At 38.2% G+C, this 22,827-nt stretch overlaps 1 protein-coding gene across 1 annotated transcript; it reads left to right on the top strand.

The window, feature by feature from the left end:
* The first annotated feature begins 3,941 nt into the window (after positions 1–3,941).
* LOC112163912 (licodione synthase-like) lies at positions 3,942–16,574 on the top strand. Its single transcript, XM_024300174.2, has 2 exons — positions 3,942–4,853; positions 15,800–16,574. Exons 1-2 carry the CDS (start codon positions 3,948–3,950, stop codon positions 16,463–16,465), a joined length of 1,572 nt encoding a protein of 523 aa, XP_024155942.2. The 5' UTR covers positions 3,942–3,947; the 3' UTR covers positions 16,466–16,574.
* Positions 16,575–22,827: the final 6,253 nt, after the last annotated feature.

Genomic DNA, 22,827 nt, shown 5'->3' with positions numbered 1-22,827 from the left:
TTCAGGAGATTACGATGAAAACAATTAACTCCACAACCACTGACACACTTTACAACAACAATCACTATACATGTTGCCTGCATCATAGTCCTTCTGGGACAACAAAGTCCTTCTTAGACGATAAAGGAAGAATACTCTGAGACTCCTTTTATTTCACCGCACATGTCACTAATTTACTCGCAACGGTCACACTAGACCCAAAAGGTTTCATAAAACCATCAAACGATTTCTCGTCCTCGATCACAACTATGATCCTCGGTGCTCAAACTTTTGGTACAAAGACCAAATCATTTTAAAGAGTCACTCAAGACCCAAAAATGTTACTTACACTCCATATATAGATGATAATGCCATGTACTCATTTCAACTATAGTTTCCACACTCCAAAAATGTTAATCACGCATGTATAATTATGAGATTATATATATATATATATATATCGATTTTTATTTGTGTTAAAAATCGGGGCGTGACAGAGAGCATCACAACTTGACCAGAATAGGAAAATCCGACCGGGTCCGCCATCGCCAAAACGACGGGCATTTTGATCTCCAGTTTCCGGCAAGATTTCGCGACGACTACCACCACAAGGAAGATGGCGACGACGAGATGCTCTAGTTTGGGTCGATGGCGCTACTAGAGGACGCCGGACTGCTCCGGAAACTCTGGGTTTGTCAACCAGGTCCGGGTAGGGTCAGCTGCACTTTGGGAGAGAACCCAAAACCCTGGGGTTTCCGAATTTGGAAACCTTGTTATTCTGATTTTATTTTCGGATTTTTCTATTTATAGGGAATTTTCAACAACAGAAGGTTTTTCTGTTGACCATAATTTTCTCATACGAACTCTAATTTTCGTGTTCCACATATCCACGAACTTGTATCGACGCACTCAACAACTTTCATGAAGGAAGTTATCAGAGAAACCCAACAAATAAAAGTTAACCTTTTGACCTCTCGAAAATAAAAAGTTTCGAGTAATTATTCGTCCGAAACACTTTCTCTCCACCCTCGAACCACGAAATCGCACTAGCGACCAACTCAATAATTTTCAGAAAATCATCATCAATTAATAACAAATTTTTGAGGTATTATAGGGTATGGCAGAAATTGTATTTCACCAGGCACTGCGAATAAGATAGTTTCTCTTGCAAATCAATACTCACCCACCACAAGACGATGATGAGCTAAAGGATGTTTCCACAGCCTACACCCTGGTAGAATATGGTACATTTGGAGAACCAGATATCGGATCCAGTGACAACCCCATCACAACAGCGGCACCACCATCTTCGGTGACACTGGTTCCACAGCAGCCATAACAGGTAGGTAGGAAAAAATACCATGACAAGGCTAGCAACACCCAAGACAAACGCAGTCACCAGTACGGTAAGATACAAGATAAGTCCAAGCAATAGTATGCCGATCTTAACAGTAACCGGGACACACTGTATACTAAGCCTCACCCAGCACCTAGGTATGAAGTCTTTACTACTTTAACCTCCTCTTATGAAGAAATCTGAACCAATCACTGAGACATCATCTACCCCCCCCCGCCCGCCCGCCCCGCCCGTGTTCAATTTCAGAGATTTTGGGTCAAATCCTACAGCGGGTTAATCTCTCTTAAGTGGCTTGAAAGAAGAAGAAGGTAAGGATCGATGGTCTATATTGGGTTGAGTCTTCTTTCTTGAGACATTGCCGAGGGAGCTACTATGGTCATTGTAAGATTTGAATCTGCAGATAAACAAAGGACATTGAAAGAGATGAGGGAGAAGTGGAGGAAAGTAACAGCGTTAATGTTGGAAAGTTCATTTTTAAGTAATTAAGAGTCTAATTAATGTTAACATGGAAAATTTTTGTCCATCAATGAATGGATGAGATTAGAAGTCAAGGAACCCAAAGAGAGAGAATAGAAAACAAGAGGATATGGATCGTACAGTTAATACATGAGATTACCTTTATTTTTCTCTTTAATGTCCACTAATTCATATTTAAAATTACTCGATCTATCGCCACCCTATAAATTTCTTTTCACGCCCTACATAAATGTGTCCTAAACTACTAACTTTGCCCCTTCTTACAATTAACAAAATGAGAACATAAAAATCATAATAAAAATGAAAAACCAAGAAATAAATGAAAACGAATCCGTCCACCCTAACCTAACCACCTTCCAAATATGCAGCACCGTTATTGTCAATTTTTTGGCAGGCCTCACCTATATCTCATCTTTCTCCCTTCTTTATCTAGCCTCTATTATCTCTCTTCATTGACTGAAAAAACTAAGAGAACATGTACAATTGGAAGAAGCCATTGATGAGCTTCCAGATCTAATTGGTAAAAGGGTGCGGCTATTGTCACCCTACCATTTTCTTAGTTCACCCTACAAACATTTGAATTATTGAAAGACTATATTAACCAAGTGCAAAATGACTAAAAAGTACACTAATTAATCTGTAAGGAAAACTAAATATATAACCAATTAATTAAATACAAAAACTACTTAATTTTTCATTGGATAACATTAATCTTTATATTTTCCACCCAAATTTGAAAATTTTTTTTTGTAATCTTTTTGTTGCCTCCTCATCGTAATTTGTGATTCAATTCACAAAATGATTAGTGTTAACTTCATTATCTTTTCAACCTTTGTACAAAAAAAAATAAAAAATCAATATCTTCTCTTTTGCATGGATTAATCTTTTAGCATGGATTAAAATAGATACACATTGAAACTGAAAGAAAAAAAAATTAAAAAATGGAAGTAAATCATATTATAATTTTATTAGGAAGCTTTAATATGTTTTAGTTTGTTTATTGGTATCAATTAAATGAGAGATTGTCGTCAAAAAAAAAAATCTTTATTTTGGATATGTTATATAAGAATATTTCTGGAAAGGGAAATGAGTTAGATAAGTAAATTTAATAATTGAAATTAAAATGTAGGGTGTAATGAGCAAGTAGAGTAAACAAAGAAAATAATAGGGTGGCAACAGCCACAGCTTTCGACAAATAATAGCAATATTGTGTCGCATACCTATCACAGCATTTTTTTTTGTTTTTTGGTTTGATGCATTAATCTGTACCTCATCCCTTAAGCTTTCAGGCCACGCACATGGATTCAACGTTTAGTTTGATTGCTATATATCTTTTTAACTTGGAAGAGGAGGCGGAAAATGTGAGACAAAGAATAATATAAGGAAAGGGGGCAGAGGGAGGAGGTCATCTAGATGACACAGCGTTCCTGTTTTTCTTTGCTTTTCTAGAAATTCTTCTATTTATTTATTATTTGACTTTTTATTCGAAAAAACTTTATAAATGGTCTTCGTGGTTTGGGGTCATAGCTACATTTGTTCATGTGGTTTAAAAATATTTAATTTTGGTCCGTGGGTTTGATAAATCAACTAATTTTGGTCCAACCATAATATTTCATCTAATACCGTTAGTAAGGCCCTCACTTGCGCGTCACATGCTGGGACTAAAATTAGTTAATTTATCAAATTCGAGGATCAAAATTAGATATTTTTAAACCATGGGAGTTAAACGTAATCATGGCCCCAAACAAAGGAGATCATTTATAACATTTTCTCTTTTTATTTTTTGTTTTCTAATGGGTGCGTGTGTTTGGTGGAATAGTAAGATAATGGCTCCTCATTTAGGAGGTTATGTATACGAGCCCATCAAGAGTCGCAGGGGAGGGGTTAAAAAAAAAATTGTTCTCTAATTGTAAAGAGAGATAAAATTAGTAGTTCTTGACAAAAATATTAAATATAGGGTGTGAAAAGATATCGATAGGGCGGCGATAGCAACACCCTTTTATGCCCCATCAATTCGGTACCAAACATGCATGAATCTTTAGATAGCTGATTATTGAAACAAGAACTACTAAACCATGTAAGGCTGTTATTGGCTGCTTAATTATTACAACCAGCACCACGAAATAGCTAAGCCATGGCACTTGAGCTAGTCCTCCTCATTCTCTTCCTTGTTTTGGCCATCTCCATAATCTCGAGAATGTTGTACCATGATCACCTTCCTCCAAGCCCATTAGCCTTGCCCATCATCGGCCACTTGCACCTCCTCGGCCCTCTCATCCACCGCTCCCTCCACAACCTCTCATTACGCTTTGGTCCCCTATTCTCTCTTCGCCTCGGCTCTGTCCCATGCATTGTTGTAACCTCACCGGAACTTGCAGAAGAGTTTCTCAAGACGCACGAGCTCACCTTCATGTCCCGGCCAGAGTTAACCTCGATCCAAACCCTGACCTACAACTCTTCGTTTATATTTAAACCCGCTGGAGCGTACTGGAAATTCATGAGGAAGCTGAGCATGACCGAGCTCTTTAACAGTCATAGCGCAGACAAGTTCCTCTCGATTCGCGACCAAGAGTGCATGAGGCTCCTTAGGTTGTTGGCCAAGAAAGCCCAGAGTTATGAAGCTGTGGATCTTAGTGAGGAGATACGGAGGTTATGCTTCGGTATAATCGGGCAGATGATTGCGGGGAAAAGTGCCATGACTGTCCCGGCTAGGGAAGCCTGGTTGATGGTAAGCGAGGCAACGGCGATTGCGGGAGAGATGAATTTCTGTGATTTTAATTGGGTTTGGAAGAAGTTGAATTTAGATGGATATAGGAACAAAATGGAAAGGTTGCAAAGGAGGGTTGATGAACGTTTGGAGGCTTTCATTGTGGAGCGTGAAGAATTGAGGAAGAAGCATAAGAAAATTGATGGAGGAGGAAGCCAAGTTGGCCAAAGGGAGGTGGATTTTCTTGATGTTTTGCTTGATCTATTGGACGCTGAGAGTAGTGAGGCTGCAGAGGTTGGATTTTCAAGACTTCACATTAAGGCTCTACTTGCGGTACGTAACTACTATTTCTTTTTCATCCCCTTCTTTTAATTTTTTATTTTTGTTTTTATTTATATGACACCATCCTTTTGAGTTATTCTTATCATACCCTCCAAACCTCAACTATACCTTAAGTTATGATTTGTGGACCCTTATCTTATTTCGTATTTTGTACATAATCCGATTCATCTGTCTTTTAAAATTACTATGATACACACGCATAAATCGTTTATTCATGCATTTGTTTCAGAAAAAAATAAAACAACAAGTAACATGCTCGTGATGAACTATTTTATTTTTATTATACATATCGAATGATTCAATAAACCATCTGTCTTTTAAAATTATTATGATACACACACACACACACACACACACACACACATATATATATATATATATATATATATATCGTTTATTCATGCATTTATTTCAGAAAAAAATAAAACAACAAGTAACATACTCGTGATGAACTATTTTGTTTTTACTATTTGATATATACGTATGATTCAATAAACCATCTACAATTTGACTGATTTGTTGTAGTTCATTTTCATATTGTGATTATCAAGATTATGATATGTTCATGTAACACCATAATTCGTTATTCTTAACTAGTGAATAAAGTTTCACCCAATGCTTTGACGTAAGAATAATCGTTTCCCCGCCCACACTTGAAACAAGTTGGTAAGAAAAACAAATGAATTTAGGGGTGGGATCGGTTTGGCTCGGCTCGGGAATGAGCCTATACCGAGACCGATACCGGAATTTTCACAGGCATACCGATTGGTCCCGAAACCGATCGATTTAGTACAGTTCGGCTTCAATTGGTTTCAACAGTTGCAGATGGAGATGAAGAGCTGTTTTTCGCTTTGCTTCTGGAGTTGGATCTGACCACGCGTAGGACACCACCTCCCCTCCGTCTCCGTCAACCCATACCTATGGCTCACCATGAATCCCAGCAACTCAATCCGAGACAGAACCGCCACGGGAACCGCCGTCATGATCTGGTTTCAGCTCGGTTCTGTCAATTCGGTATGCTTTTCATCCATACCGGTGCCGACCCGTTTGCAGAAGTTTCGGTACGGTTCGGATCAGGATTCCGGCGAAACGACTCATCATACCGACCCAATCAGTTTCAGCTCGGATCGGACGGGATCGGTTTCGGGATCTCGGTTTGGAATTCCCAGCCCTAAATGAATTGCTCCGTTGTTGGATCCATAAAAGCAATGATTACTAACTAAATAAATAAAAGTAAAAGTATCAGGGAGAAATTTTGCCAGTGAAACAATTATCGGGAAAACCAGAAAAGTAATCATACAGATTTAATTTTTTGATGGAACAACCTTTAATTACCAATGATTATTAGTCTGTAAAATTTATTAAAAAAATTAATCATTCATCAGTAAAGGTAAATAAACAATTGTAACCAAAAAAAAAAAGAGAAGTAAATAAACAATTTTAATTATGAGAAACAACTATTGCAGATAAAAATTTGTTTGTATAAGTAATTTAACAAATAATTAAAGTAATGTTTTTTAATCATTCATCAAATATTAATTTTTTTTTTTTTGAGAATAAGAAACCTTTATTGATAACCAAAATTACATAACATGGGAATGACCGGTGGTGGACATGCAAGAACTCCCCACTCTCCTCCCTAAAACCTAAACCAGTTATGAGTCCGTCATCCAGAATGACCTCCTTGAGCCGAAATGGCCCAACCCCTAACCACCTATATCGCCCAACCCCTAGGGCTACAGAGAATCCCGAGAATCTCGATACCACCTCATAGACAACCGCCATAAAAACCAACGCCCTCTTCCACACAATGTCCCAATGATACCAGACCACGTGCAAAGATCGTTTCTCAGCACATTGACCATAAGATAAAACCGAAACTAAACCAACTCATCCCCAGGAATGACACCAAATCCATGGCACCTCAATTTGACCCAACCCTAGCTCAAAAGAGTAGGGACATACTAATTACCAGAAAAGACTAACCAAAAGCCTAACCAAAAGTAAAACTCTAAACAAGACCAGACCAAAGCTATTACAATCAACTTCCCTCTCTCCAATTTCCCCGCCGGCAGACCACCTCCACAAATCTTGCCCTTTGAGCTTACCTCCCCAGAGATACCCAATCAAAACCGCAAGCCACACTGATACACCTGCCTATCGTCGGCCGGATCCAGATCTAGAAACAAATCCACTCCAATCCAAACCATCGAGAAACAAGAAGGGAATCACTGTGCTCTTCCACCTCGGAACGAAATCGCTCCACCCATCTATGTCCATCTGCCTAGGAGCCCGAACCCACCTCTGCAAACATCGCCGAGCGACCAACCTCCGAACAGAGACCATCGCCATACGATCCGTGGCATGCCGCCGCCATGATCTGGCCTTTGGCCCCTTGCTCCAAGCCTGCGCCGCCGCTGAATTCCCCTTCGACGCCTGCGCCTCTTCCTGAGAGTAGAGAAGAAGCATGCAAAGCCCCGACCAATGAAGAGAACATAAAACCCCCATCTCCCGTCCGGCAACACCTGCCATACGTCGCTGAGGCAGGAAGCCACTGTCGACGAGGAGGCGCCGCCGGACGAGCGTCAGACTCTCCTTTGGTCTTTCCAAACCCTAGCTTTCTCTCCTGTTTTCTCGGTGCTCTTTTGTGAACTTTTGATTGATGATAGCTAACCTAGCTAGTTCTATCATCAAATATTTAAAATGAGTAACAAACTTTGCTTATAAAACACTCGTCCCATAAAATACTAAACCAGTTAAATTTTATTTTGTCTTTAGAGAGATCAAACCTTTGATCTAACATAGTCCTAACCCAATTTAGAATTACATTATGAATATTCTTTTTCTTACGTATGAATTTTATATTTAACATTAATAATTTTGTTAAATTTTTTTTATTTTTTATCATAGAGGTATATTGAATTCAATCGATCCAATCCAATTATAATTGATCATATTGGACCAATTAGAACACTTAATTAGATTGGATTAGATTTCAAAATGAAAAGTCCAACTATAAATGACTTGGATGTGAATTCTTCAAAATAAGTTGGACTGAAACTGGGTGCACACCCCTAGTTTTTTTAATTTTAAGATGCAATTGTTTTTTTTATTTTATTTTATTTATAACATTTTGAAGTGCTTGTGATTTTATTCTTCCTTAAGATTTTAAAACTCTATCTTATGGGTTTCAAATTCTAAGGTTTAAATCTCACAAGTTGTGAGGGATTTATTGTAGAGGTTAAATTTTTTTTCTCTGATTACAAAGGAGGTTAAGGTCAACAAGAAAATTAAACAACAAGTAATCTTACAAGTTGTCTTTTTCTTCTTTAAGAGTAAGTTCACCCATTGGGTTAATAGATAAGGGTCACTGGGTCAAGACACTGTTCACTGCCACTGGACATGTGTTTCCACCCGTTATGTTTATTGACAGATCAATTACTGTTCATTGAATTTTTTATTAATTTATTTATTGTAAACTTGAAATATATTTGATATTAATAGATCATTTACATACTCTTTGTGAGTCCCAGAATTCATCGAACTTAGTTGAGATCGTTTGATAAATTATTTATTTACGATCTCTATAATTATAAAAGATGCTCGAGAATATTTTTAGAAATTTTCACAATGAAATCCGCGATTTTAGAGTTGAATAATAAAGTAAAGGACACAACAAGTTCATCAGAATTTTTGGAAAATTTTTTGGATACCCGAGCTATTTATAATGATTTTTCAAAATTATGAGATTTTAGAAATTATTAAAGGAAAAAGGTGAAATTTGTGCTGTGCGATCTGGACCATTGAAATACCCATAGACTTCATTGTAGGCGTCCAAATTCAATTATTGGAGGCTATATATTAGATTAGATCGAGTCAAACTTGTTCGACCACGTTAGAAGCTTTTGGGCTTTTGACCCCTGAGCGCAACCCGAAAACCCAAAAAGAGAATCCGACTGACGCACCACCGTCCGACCATCTCCCGGCGGCGGACCACCTACGATCGATCCCTCTCCTCCGCGCCAACGTATTCCTGGCTGTAAATGTCACGCCCCGAATTTCAAATACAATAATAATACAATTACATCAAATACAGAGCACTGGGCGCGATGGTTTGGACACCAATACCAATTAGTTGTGAAATCTTTCCTTTAAACAAGACAACCAAACGATGTCCCGAACCCACAATGTAAATACATACTCGTTCTTTGGAGTCACATATTACATTAAGCAAAGTTTACAAATTAAACTGAAACATCAATTCAATAAGTAACTGCACACACTACACTCATTACACAGCAAAAGAGTAATAAGTGCGTAGCACAATTAGGTAATAAACCTACCACTGCAACAGCAAGAAAATCTACGGCTTCAACCACGCTCACCCTAACCTTACTGGGTTGCAAACACAAGCTCGGTATGCTTTTGCAAGCTTGTATGAGTAAACTCAAAACCAGCAACAGAAACACATGCTTAAGTCTTCTTAATTTGATAGTTAATAAGCATATCTCAAAACATCAACTATCAATTCCACATATTTCAATAGCATGCATCAACAAGTCTACTCATAACGGAATATATATACTCATGTCTCAATTCAGCATTCAAAATCATGATCATAGTCCAAAACAATACCCTTAAATTAATGTTTGAAATCATATTTGATGCACAAAGGCGGATTTTCAAATCACGATATCCAAAGTCATGGTAATGCAACTCAAGGAAGAAACTCACCCAAATGATACGGAAACCAACTCACACTTTGATTCCTTAAAACCCGAAATAAATGAGAACAACTCACGCTTTGATTTCCTTTCAAATCGTAATAAAAGAAAGCAACTCACACCTTGATTTATGTCAACACAAAATAAAGAAAGTAACTTACACCTTGATTCCTTTCAAATCATAAATAAGAGAAAGCAACTCACACCTTGATTTCTGTCAGCACGAAATAAAGAAAGCACCTTGATTCCTTTCAAATCGTAAATAAGAGAAAGCAACTCACACCTTGATTTCTGTCAACACGAAATAAAGAAAGCAACTCACACTTTGATTCCTTTCAAATCGTAAATAAAAAAAGCAACTCACTCCTTGATTCCTTAAAACACATACTTATGAGTTAGAAATAACCTTGTTCCATTACCTCATGAGATATACTGGCAGACAGACTAGTGCTCTAACTGAATCATAACCACTCGTCTGGCCAAAGACGTGATTACTCGATATATCGCCAAAAGTCAACTTGTGACATTAAATACTCAGGCCTCTCGGTCCCTCGGAGTAAAACATTTAAAGAAGTCGTACAAGACTCAAAATGTTACACCATTCTCAATGCTTTTCAAAACAATAGAAATCAACATTTCCACAATAATTTGTTTTATGAAAAGCCACACCACAAAACAATAAATGAGCATAATCATGCATATTGTTTTCATCAATCAACAAAATCTAACAATACATATATATTTCATGTAAATATATATACATATATATATATATACACACACGTAGTCATTTACTCAAGAATGCCTACTAATAATGTGAACTATAGTTTGCGCTTAAATAAATAACTCCCAAAACGATAAAGGTAATTTTGTTCGTAAATGAACATTGTGAGATTACTTACCTCTGAATCCCACTGCGTCTTCACACACAAACTGAAAGAAGCACTAATCGCCGCAATCCACTCAACACACTTTCCACATACCTAATCACATCTTAATACCACTTGTGGTACGAAAGCATCTAATTTCAAAGCAAGCAATTAAAGTTCGAATTTCCAAATTGAACTACAACCCGAACGTAACGCGGCTAAAGCCAATCGAGGCGAAACTCATCCAAGACCACCCAAAGTCTCCAGAGTACATTGACGATCAATATGTCAAAACCACAAGTCGATAGAATGCTCGAATCCTCACGGATCGAATAATCGAACTGTCCGAAACCGTAAAATTCACAACATATTCATACGATCTCCAAAAATTACGTATTATATATCAAAACGCTCATATTGACGAGTAGATGATATATAAAACCAAAAACTGTCATTTACATGGCAGGAAAGTCGCCAAAGCGCCATCACAGGCGGTGGCACACCGCCACCGGCCAAACTCAAAATCACAACAATCAAGCCATCCAGAAATGTTCATAATGAAGAGTGGAGCAACTTTCATACCTGGAGCTAAGCCAAGATCGGTTTAGATAGTCCTAGATCAAGCTTGCAAGATCGATCAATCTCTGCCATCTGATCAAGCTCCAGATTTGTTGTGCACCGCTGATTTTCAAACCTTGATGTTTCACACCACACGCAAAATCGTCCTTCAAGGCGGGTATAGGGGTGATCTAGAGGAGGAGGAGATTCCAGAATCGGGAAGGATCAGCCGAGACGTCACCGGAAAATGGAAAAAGCGACTGGGTTGCTCTGTCGCCACTGTTCCGGCTTTCGATCTCCGTCTGGGGTGCTCTACCGGTGAAACTACTGCTAGAGATCGACAGAGGATGGCTGGGCGAGTCGATTTGGGCATGGTCCGTTGTTGTACGTCACCGCAAATAACTTTCTCATATGAACTGGGATTGAAGCGTGCCGCATGTTCATGAACTCGTATCAACACGCTCTATGACTTTCGTGAAGGAAGTTTTTGAAGAATCTCAACGTATAAAAAGTCAAACTTCGTATTCCCCCCCCCCCTAAATCCACACTTTTCGAATAATTATTCGTCCAAAAATAATTCCACTTCACAAACAACATATGAATAAAGCACAATACCCATAATCCGTATAACTAGTCCATTATTAAATACTAAAATTAGATAACGAAAATCCAGGTCATCACAGTAGATTATCCAATCGGTGATGGACGATGACAATATGAGGCTCAAGAAGCTTGAAGTTTTTCTGGCGGTTTTCGCGAAAATTTAACTACATGAAGTAGGAAAGTTAATCCTTTCAACACACTCTGCATACTAATATTCTTAGTTTTTGAAATCGATCAAGTTTTGATGATTTGGTTTCTGGGTTGTCCTCGACTTCGTCGCGGCTTTTGGCACCTGCGACATCTCCGACACTCTTGGTTTAGTTTCTGTCGCGGCCTTGCTAATGTCAGCCACGATATGGAGTTTTGCCGAGCCGGCAACCGGCCTGCATGGGTCAAGAAATTGGTCAGGATCTTTGCCTTTTTCTTGGCCTGGGTCACCAAAGTTCATATTGAAGCTGATCAAGAGACCACCGGTGGAAGCAAGATTTTCTTCCATTTTAGTCACCACCTCAGCTTGCCTAGGTAGAGGCCGGTCAAGAGAGCACCGGTGAACTTGCTCTAAGTCTCTCCTTAATGTGCTCAAGTGGGTGATCGAAAAAGTGAAAACTCAAATCAAGTGGGTGATCGAAAAGGTGAAAACTCAAATCAAGAGAATGTCCCAAGTGAGCAAGTCAGTCAGCATTCATGTTTCGATCTGAGTACTTTGACTCATAATGGGTTAGCTTGAGCCATTAAGGAAATCCAAAGTGCTGGGTTGAAACCCACAAACACATGAACTAGTCTGGTACAACCCCCGCTGGAAATAATAATATCCATTGTTGCCACAAAAAAAAAAAAAACAACCTATATGATAGAACAACACACACCTAGCCCCAACAAGAAATTTAGCAAGTGCAACCTAAGTGTCCCACTCCTTCTTAACCAAGTCATCAAAATGTAAATGAGGCTCAAAATCATGTTTGGTTGCATGTACGCCAAACTGAAACGTGCTATATACAAAATATATGACTAAGGGATTCATTTGTTTAAGTCGTTTTAAAGAATTGTGAACCCACTTTACGATCACATATTAGTAAAGGGAAATTTTTAAGAACGGTACATGAGGTTTGGACCACTGAGAATTAAAGTTTTTATACTTTACAAAACCGAAGAACAATGTCTAGGCTTCAAAACCCGACCCAACATAAGTACACACCGTCAAATTTTCCGTTAGTTTGTATATTTTTTGTCATATTTCTAAGGGTAAATTAGTCACTTCAAGGTTGATGGAAAAACAAAAGTTGGTTTGTTATTGCAATGAACACCTAAAAACTCCTCTCTACGTGTGCAACCCTTCAGTCATCTCCTCCATTGTCGCCACCATTACCACCGTTACCACCAGTATACCAGAACCTATCTTCTCCACCATTGCTACCATGACCACTACTATCACAAAACCTAACTCCTCTAAACCGCCAACCACCTTCAACATTACTGATTCATTGACTGTTTCACCCACCAAAATGGATCAAATGGAAAGGTGGTAGATGCTCTCGCCCTAAAATCTTCATCCACATCCAAACTCACCCTCGCGAATTTCGACAGGAACCCCTCCCTCGTGCTCACCATCTTCTTCGCATGCTCACCAGTGACTGTTTCGGGATCTGGAGATGGGATAAACTGACGGACGATGCGGATTTTGATGGTGGGAAGAGGTAGATGGCGGAAGGTGATTGGTCGTGGAGCGGCGAGAGGCCCGACCTGAGGCGACGACTGATGATGGCGGTGAAGTTGGCCAGGTGTTTTGTCAGGACTGGCGTAGGGCTTGTGCTGCGCCTCGTGAGGATGGTGAAGGATTATGATCTGGGTTTGGGTTGCAATAGACTAGGCCAAGAGAGACTTGCAGAGGTAGACTAGGCTGGGCCGGCTGCAGTTGTCATAGATGGACCTCAGCCTCCGCAGCGGCGAAGAGGTGGCGTTGTTGGCGTTTTTGAAGTCGTCTTCTTCAGCTTCCATTTTCAATTAGCTCAGCTCGCCTAGTTAGGGAGTTTGATAAGAGATATGGATGTGGCTGGCAGCATCCTGAGCGTCCGATTGGGCGAGATTGGAGGAGACCAGTTGTGTGTGTGTGTGTGTGTGAGAGAGAGAGAGAGAGAGAGAGAGAGAGAGAGAGAGAGAGAGAGAGAGAGAGAGAGAGAGAGAGAGAGAGAGAGAGAGAGAGAGAGAGAGAGAGAGAGAGAGTATGAAAATACTAAATTACCCTTTGAAAAACAAATAATGACATAAGGGCTAACGATGTTATTAACAGCAGGTACCAAAAGTGTGTCGGGTATTGAACCCCATGTGTCATTGTGATGTATTATAAAGTATAAAAACTTTAATTCTCAGTGACCTATACCTTATGTACTGTTCTTAAAAAATTTTCATTGGTAAAAATTTGATCATCAGATTTTTAGGTCTCCATGAGTAGATTACTTCTGTAAAATTTTCAGCTAAATTAAAAATCGTCAGGGTACTCATAATCATTATTTACCATTATGAATATGAATGGTTCAGGTTGGACATATTTGATTCTTCCATTTATTTGATGTTGTTCAATATCTTAATAATTTTTAATCTAGCTAAAAATTTGTATAAGTGATCTACTCATAGAAATATAAAAACTTATCAATTGATATGCCCATATGTGATAAAATATATATATATATAAAGTAGGTCCCACAAGTGATATCTGAAAAATTGCCAAAAAAGAGGATTTCTAACTAGAAGGTCGTTATTTATTCTATAGAGGACATCCTTAAAATTGAAATTTGAGGATGTTTATATTTTGAGCATGTAGTTTAATAATCTAAACCACTCATTCTCTAATTATATACACATATAAATCCTACAAAAAATTAACCATATTGGAAAACATTTAACCATCCATATTCGGTCTAATTTTATCTAACGAACTACATTTGTTTACATATTTTCAATGATCAAATAATTATGGATTTAAGACTTTTTGTAGACATAATTTTTGCACAGGAATTTAAGGAGCAAAGGTTGGAATCGTTGAGTTAGGTCATATGCTTTTCATAAAAATCTTCAAATTTTAAAAGTAAAGTGGTTGTCTCTAGAAACATGCCTCTATAAGGGATCCCATGTCTAATTTTTAGGTATCCATGAGTTGATCATTCATGCAAATTTTCAGCTAAAATAATAATCGTTAAGGTAGTGAACAAGATCAATTCAATAGATGAAATAAATCTGTCCAACCTGAACCATTCAGATTTACAATGGTAAATCACGATTATGAATATCTTAATGATTATCAATTTGGTTAAAAATTTGTATGAATTATCTACTCATCGAAACTCAAACTCTAAACGATCGAGATGCTGATATGTGATCTAAAAATAAATCTCATAATTAATCTCTTAAAATGATTAAAAAAGGGAATCCTTTAGTGATTGGACCCTCTCTGTGTGTTACATATTTTTGTATATTTCTATGGTAGAGACTCACACCTTATGAGGTACGTGTCTGTTTATATATTCACACAGTTACACACTTACACATGTATCTTACACAATCAATCTACTTTAAATGGAAAAGTTTATTGGCTCGTGCAAAATTCCTTAATACATATATTTTTAATTAAGTATTTTCCTCAAACAACCCACATTGGCCTTACCTCACTACACTTCCAAAATAATAATAATAATAATAAATTACATAAGTATTTTCCTCAAACAACCCACATTGGCCTTACCTCACTACACTTCCAAAATAATAATAATAATAATAAATTACAAAACCCTAGATTGAACTCGTGGGCATTAGTGTGTCTAAATTCTGACCACAATTATAGTTCCAATCAATTGAAAATTTTAAATGTTATCTTGAAATACAAAAAGATCCTCACAAGTCACAAGGGAAAAGATATAGGGTGGTTGTGACTTGTCATCTTGATTTATACCCTATATATTTTTCCTTGACAAATCATACCCTATATCTTGTTCATGCGTGTGCTATGCATTTGACAAATCATATGGTTTGATTCTTGAATGCATAATTGATTGGGGAGTATTTGTCAACAGGTTGATAGTTTAGGAATCTGGAAAAAATATGAATCTTCTACTTTCTTCACTCTGTATTTTCTTTAACAATGACCAAGGGTAATATTATTTTTATTTATTTATTTCCTTTTTTTTTTTAGGATTTCTTCTCTGCAGGTATAGAGCCGATCGCCATTTTATTAGAATGGGCATTGGCCGAGATCATCAATCACCCAAAGATGCTCGAGAAAGCAAGGAAAGAGATTGATCGAGTTATTAGAGATGGACAATTAGTGAGAGAATCAGATGTTCCAAATCTTCCGTACCTCCAAGCCGTCATAAAAGAAACACTTAGGCTACACCCACCCTTGCCTTTGCTCATGAAAATATGCGGAAAACAGTGTAAGATCGGCAAATATTTCATTCCAGAAAACGCATTCTTATTTGTGAATCTTTGGGCGATTGGAAGGGATCCTACGAACTGGGAAAACCCACTGGAATTCTGGCCAGAAAGATTCTTACATCTCGATGGGAGAGACCAAACAAGTACATTAATAGATTTTAAAGGGCAACACTATCAGCTTATTCCATTCGGGTCTGGAAGAAGGATATGTGCTGGTGTGAACTTAACTATGAAAATCGTCCCTAGATTACTAGCAGCAATGATTCAGTGCTTTGATTGGAAAGTCGGTGGCTCAGATTGCAACAAGATGAACAACAATAATGTTCTTGATATGAATGAAGAGCCTGGACTAACCACTCGAAGGGCCAATAATCTTGTGTGTGTTCCGGTGGCTCGTTTGAACCACAATATTATTGACCCATAAAACATGATTAATATGTGTAACTTGAAAAATACTTGGGAATATTAATGGGTATGCCATATAGTTAAGAAATAAGAGAGATAATAAGCACATGACCATATAAGGGAGTTAGGTTTTGAGGGTCTTAGACTTTTTGCTTTCAGGCTCAAATAACTGAAATAAGTGGGTTATTTTATTTGTAATGAGGATTACCTGTCAGTTTGTTTGGTGGCTTGTTGCTACAGATGATTATGGCGCAAGACGATAATTGATGTAAGTGTCTTTGGTAATAGATAATCTCTTATCAATATGTAAGTGGGTTTATTCAATATATAATAGATAATTTCTGACAATAATTGAATATGTTTATGAACAACCATTATATGTTGCTACAATAATAATGAGATTATCTATTATTCAAAAACATATAAGTTTCTCTTTCGTAAGTTGTGAGTGTAACAATTTATATGTATACAAGTTTCTAAAAAAAATTATAAATAAGTCTAATTTCCTTTTTAATTTACAAGAAGCAACTCCATCTTAGAAAACCAATTTCAAATTGACAGTCTGTGGCTTTACTCCTTGCCCTTCATGGGCAATTTTCCCTAGGTTCTATCCCAGATCTGAGGCTTCGTGCCTCTATTTTCGGCCTATTTCCCTTCTGTTGTCCTTCTTTGTTTGTTCCGTTCTTTTCTTCCTAGTCTATGCTTTCCGTTTGAGTTTGTTTTCCGATCTGAATGCTTTCACCCTAGTTCCTTCTAGTCCAATTTTCAACTTCTTTCACCTCTCAAATATTTGGCCACCTTTGATTGTTGCTACCTCTAGAGCTTTTCCTTCTGCCATGGATCGTATATATGCTCTTCGGAGCACTGTTTTAAACGGGGCTTTTCCGTTATTGCACTTAAATCCAGTGAATACGGTCGTGCCTCAAGGGGGGACTGCACAATCTTTGATTGTCCGTCCCTTTGATCCCTTTGTGGATCTCCTGTATCTTTCTCTTGTTCTGGTTTCTGTGTTGGCAGAGGTTGATCTCCTCCTTGGAGTTGATTTGAGTTTTGTGACTCTCTTCCTTGGTTTTGGCTGGAATTTGCCTGGGTGTGACTCGATCGGATCTGCCATCAGTGTGTTGCTATCCACTTATTCCTCTTGGCGGCAAGGGCGAAGCTGTCTTCCTCGATGTGTTGTTGGGATGGATTGCTGGGTTGCGTTTCTAGTGGTGTTGTGTGTGGGCTCGCCTGGTTTGGGCCCAGGTTCTCTCTTTTTTCAGTGTGTGCTTCAAGCTCTTCACCTCGTTGTTGTGCAGATCTTCGCAGCGGTGCTGTTCTTCGCGATGGTGCTGCGTTTGGTCTTCTACCAGTGGCCGGGTTGTAACTTGGGTAGCATAGCTTGTGGGCCAGTCTGTTGGGCCTTTGTTTCTGTTTTCCTTGGTCGGTCTAGTTTGGGTGTTTGTAATATGGTTTTGTTTTAATATAAGTTACTTTGCTAAAAAAAAATATTCGGGTCCAATCACAAAGCTCGTCTCAATGAGTGTTCAAATTAAATACCTCTCGATGTTTTTTGTGCAAGTTTTAAAACGGAGCATGACTGACCTTTCATCCAAATGTTCTTTTTTTTTTTTGGTAGAAAAGAGACTTATATTAAAATAAAAACAAATTACAAAGACCCAAACTGGGCCGACCAAGGAAAAACAAAAACAAAGGCCCAACAGACGGGCCCACAAACTACTCTAACCCTGCAACCGGTAGAAGATTGAACGCAGCAGCATCGTGAAGAACAGCACCGCCGCGAAGAGCTGCACCGCCATGAGGTTATGAGCTTGAAGCACACACCGAAAAAAGAAAGAACATGGCCTAAACCCTAAACCAGGCGAGCCCACACACAACATCACCAGAAACACAACCCAGCAACCCATCCCAACAACACATCAAGGAAGACAGCTTCGCCCGTGTCGCCAAGAAGAATAAGTGGATAACATCGCATCGATGGCAGATCTGATTGAGACACACCCAGTCAAATTCCATCCAAAACCAAGGAAAAGAGGCACATAACTCAAATCATCTCCAAGGAGGAGATCGTCCTCTACCAACAAAGAAACCACAACAAGAGAAAGATATAGGAGATCCACAGAGGTATTAACCAGTTTAGTAAAACTGCTCATTTAATTACAGAGTATCAAATTGAGTATAAAACGAAAAAAGTTAAATGAATCTAAATTCAAAGAACTACTGCGGTCAATTTGATTGATCAAATTAAAAATTTGCAGTATTTTTGGTTTTCCATTATTTTTCTTATGATTACAATGGTCACTATTTGCTGGATTGTTATGCGCTTTTACCCATTTAGAGAAAGATGAAAAGTGAAGATGTGCAAAATTTCATATGTATTTTAGGTTCTTTTCCCTTTTGTATATTGGCTTTGCTCCGAGCTTATTTTTGATTGCTTTCAACGTAATCTACTATAGCTGCTAGCACTGATTATACTGTTCACTCGAGCTATTAAACTACGATTTTGCCCTTTTTTAAAATTATGATCCTGCCATTGATAAAAGAACACATGATCATCATCAGCACCACCTCTTTCATCTTTCAGTTTTGGTTGTTGATCGAGAGAGAGAGAGAGAGAGTGTGTGTGTGCTAATAAGGCTGCTGGACAAGAAGATGGCAGTACGACGTCGTTTCCTCAAAAGATATGCACAAATTTGCCCTTTATTTTAGGGCTGGGATAGGTTCTGTTTTTGGACATTTTTGTTGGAACTGGAACTGGAACCGACAATATTTTTCCGGTTTAGTGTTGTTACTTTTTTTTGCCTGAACCGACTTGGAACTGGAACCGTTTAGTTCGGTTCGGTTACGGTTTCTAACTGGTTCCTGTAAACACAGCAAAACAGCAACAAAGTTGCAAAGCTATCGAGCTTCCGAGCCACATCATGTTCTGCAAATTTCTCAGATTCTCCATCAAAGAACATAGAAAATCTAAAAACACCAAGTCTGCAAAGAGTCAAACACCACTTCCTGAGTTCTCCCAGATCTAGGAGGTGGAGAATACACGACCACCTTCGCATTGAATCCACCCACTTTCCCACTAACAAGCAAAACAAAGTAATTAAAAAGCAAGGAAAAAGATGAAACCAATATAATTTCCAGTACTTAATCTGTAACTGAAGGGAAGGGATGAGAGAAGAGAGATGGATTGATGGATTGATGGTTCCGGTGAGTTCAAAGAGAAGGGAAGAAGATGAGAGACAAAAAGAGGAGAGATGAGAGAAAAAGAAAGTTTCAATATAATTTCTAGCATTTAATCTGTAACTGAAGCTTGAAGGGAAGGGATGAGAGAAGAGAGATGGATTAATGGTTTCGGTGAGAAGGGAAGAAGATGAGAGACAAAAAGAGGAGAGATAAGAGAAAAAGAAATGAATGTCAGGCTTTGTTTCCCTTCAACTTCAATATAAAATTTTATAAACATCCACTCATCGATAAACCAAAATGAAAATATATGAATTCATTAAAAGCTTGGGCATGTGGTGTACGTGTTTGCAGGAAAGAGAGTATTAACAATTATAAAATATATGAATGTTAAGGAATTTCTCGGTTCTTCCGGTTCCTGGAAGTTAAAGAAATCAGGAACTGAAACCGAATCGGATTTGCTGCAACGGTTCGGTTCTTGCTAAAATGCAGTATTTTCTTGGGTTAAATACTTGTTACTCCTCAAATTTTTCCCTGAAAAACAGTTTAGTCCCTCGCCTTTCAAATTAAACTGGATAGTCCTTATTCTTTCCAATTCTCACACAACAGGTCTAAAATGACTATTCTACCCCCAAGATCCTTTTTATTTTTTCTCTCTCTTTTTCTAATTTTTCTCTCTTTTTTTATTTATTTTTTCTGCTTCTCTCTCTCTCTCTCTCTCTCTCTCTCTTCTCCTTCTTTCTTCGTTCTTCTCTGCTCTTCCACGAGCCCAACAACTTTCATACCTACAAGAATGTCCAATTCCAAACAAAAAGGCCAGAAAAAAGCCCAAGTAAAAGGATTTCCGGCTAGCTACTGTTCACCTTCGAATTTCTCCTCTATCGGTCGATTCAAGCTGCAATAAGCATACTCACAAGATCAGTGTTCTTCCAACAACAAGATTCATCAAGGTTTCTAGCCGAAAAATCACCGGAAACCAAAAACCCAACCAAGAAATCGAAAATTTTCGGTTTTTCTCTCCTCTTCGATTTGCTTCAATCCAAGCCTAATCACCTAAAATCCTTACCTGAGATGGAGGAGGAGGAAGGGAGGAAGCCTCGATGGCCGGCGATGAGTCCAACTGGGGTCCGACTGCGTTGATTTCGCCGGAATTTGGGTCCGGTCTAAGGAGAAGAGAAAAGAAAGGGGGAGGGGCTGGAGGTGAATTTGGGTATGGGGTTACTCTTGGATTTGGGAGTGTGAATTTGGAGAGGTGGAGGAATTTTGTGGGGAGGATTGGCTCTAGATTAAATTAAATTGGAATATGGAGTAGAGTAAGAAGGGGAAAAAAAAAGAGCTGAGAAGAACGAAGAAAGAAGGAGAAGAGAGAGAGAGAGAGAGAGAGAGAGAGAGAGAGAGAGAGAGAGAGAGAGAGAGAGAGAGAAGCAGAAAAAATAAATAAAAAAAGAGAGAAAAATTAGAAAAAGAGAGAGAAAAAAATAAAAAAAAGATCTTGGGGGTAGAATAGTCATTTTAGACCTGTTTTGGACCTGTTGTGTGAGAATTAGAAAGAATAAGGACTATCCAGTTTAATTTGAAAGGAGAGGGACTAAACTGTTTTTCAGGGAAAAGTTTGAGGAGTAACAAGTATTTAACCCTATTTTCTTCACAGGAACCGCACCGAATTGCCTGTTTCGGTCCGGTTCCAGCCTGTTCTGCAGGTTTTTGGGTCAAAAGTCTCAGCCCTACTTTATTTCAGTTGGATCGATGCTGATTATGATGAATTGTGTTTTTTTTTTTTTCCCTTATTTGTTTAACCCGTTAATGGTGGTTCTTATGTTGATGCATGAAGCATTTAAAATTAATTTATGGATTGCTGTACATTTATCTATGGATACAGCCAAACAGGTTTTGAATGTATATTAAAATTCTTTGACTTACTGGAATTGTTGTTTAATTTATAACAAATTACATATAAATTATTGACAAAAAATGACTTAACAAATGCATCCTCTAAATATTGAATTAAACATATAAGGACTAAATCTTACAAATAAGGACAATGTACTCTCCACTTGCCACATATCATGAGTTAATTTACTTTTTTACCCTTTATTACTTCTTTTAACTTCTAATCCATTTATAAGGATCAAATCTTACAAATAAGGATAATCTGCTCTCCACTTGTCACATGTCATGAGTTAATTTACTTTTTTACCCTTAACTACTTCTTTTGACTTCTAATCCTCTTATGTTACTTTTGTTTTTTTAGAATAATCCTTTTATTTTACTTTTTTTTTTTTAGAATAATCCTTTTATTTTACTTTTTTTTTCTGAGAATAATCCGTTTATGTTACTTTTTTTTTTCCTTGAGAATAATCTCTTTCTGTTACTTCAAAAAACTTCACTCTCCTACTTCTCTCATCTCATCATCAAATCTTGCTACTGCACTCATACTCGTCCAGTTCTGCTACTGCACTCGTCATCGCTTAATTCTGCTGCTGCACTCATACTCGTCCAGTTTTGCTACTCGTGTTCTGCTACTGCACTCATACTCATCCAATTTTGCTACTACACTTGTACTCGTGTTCTGCTACTACACACGTCATCGTCTAATCCTGCTACTGCACTCTTCATCATCTAATCCTGCTACTGCACTCATACTCGTCTAGTTCTACTATTGCACTCTTACTGATCTTGATTTAAGAGTTTGATAATAAAGGACGTGACAAGACTAGTTTGTGGGAATTTTCGGAGAATTTTTCGGATACCCGAACTAATTTTTATGAATTTTAGCAGTTTTAGTATTAAAGAAATTATTTCAGAAAATAAAAAAAAAATTGGCCCGATTTGGTCCGTGTGTTATCTCCATCACTTGATATCAACCGTTGAGATCAAGAATATAGTGGTTGGAATAGGACCTTGCACACCAGATTCTACCAGAAGCTTCAAGCTTCTTTGACCCCGATCAACGACCCGCGAACCGAATCAAGATCCGACCGGAATTCTTCGCTTTGACCACTTCTGGCCTGGAAACCTATCGCGTTCGGTTCTTCACACTGTCGCCGTCACGCATGTGGTTGTTCTGATCGTGCACCGTGGACGAAGTACGAATGCCCGAAAGCGTATAGCAGCTCCGGCAGGTTTTGCATTTTCCAGAGCTTCGAGTTGGACTCGCCGAAATTTGACGTGAGATCGACCACCGGCACCTGAGCTGTGGCAGTG

Source organism: Rosa chinensis, chromosome 5, assembly GCF_002994745.2.
Source record: "Rosa chinensis cultivar Old Blush chromosome 5, RchiOBHm-V2, whole genome shotgun sequence".
Classification (NCBI taxonomy): Eukaryota; Viridiplantae; Streptophyta; class Magnoliopsida; order Rosales; family Rosaceae; genus Rosa; species Rosa chinensis.
The sequence above is the reverse complement of the archived record's forward strand: the minus strand, read 5'-3'. Positions and strand labels throughout refer to the sequence as shown.

Excerpts from the sequence above, each read along its gene's own strand:
- LOC112163912 (XM_024300174.2), top strand. The coding sequence starts at position 3,948 with ATGGCACTTGAGCTAGTCCTCCTCATTCTCTTCCTTGTTTTGGCCATC. Across the intron at positions 4,854-15,799 it reads ACATTAAGGCTCTACTTGCG|GATTTCTTCTCTGCAGGTAT; the intron begins GTACGTAACTAC and ends TTTTTTTTTTAG.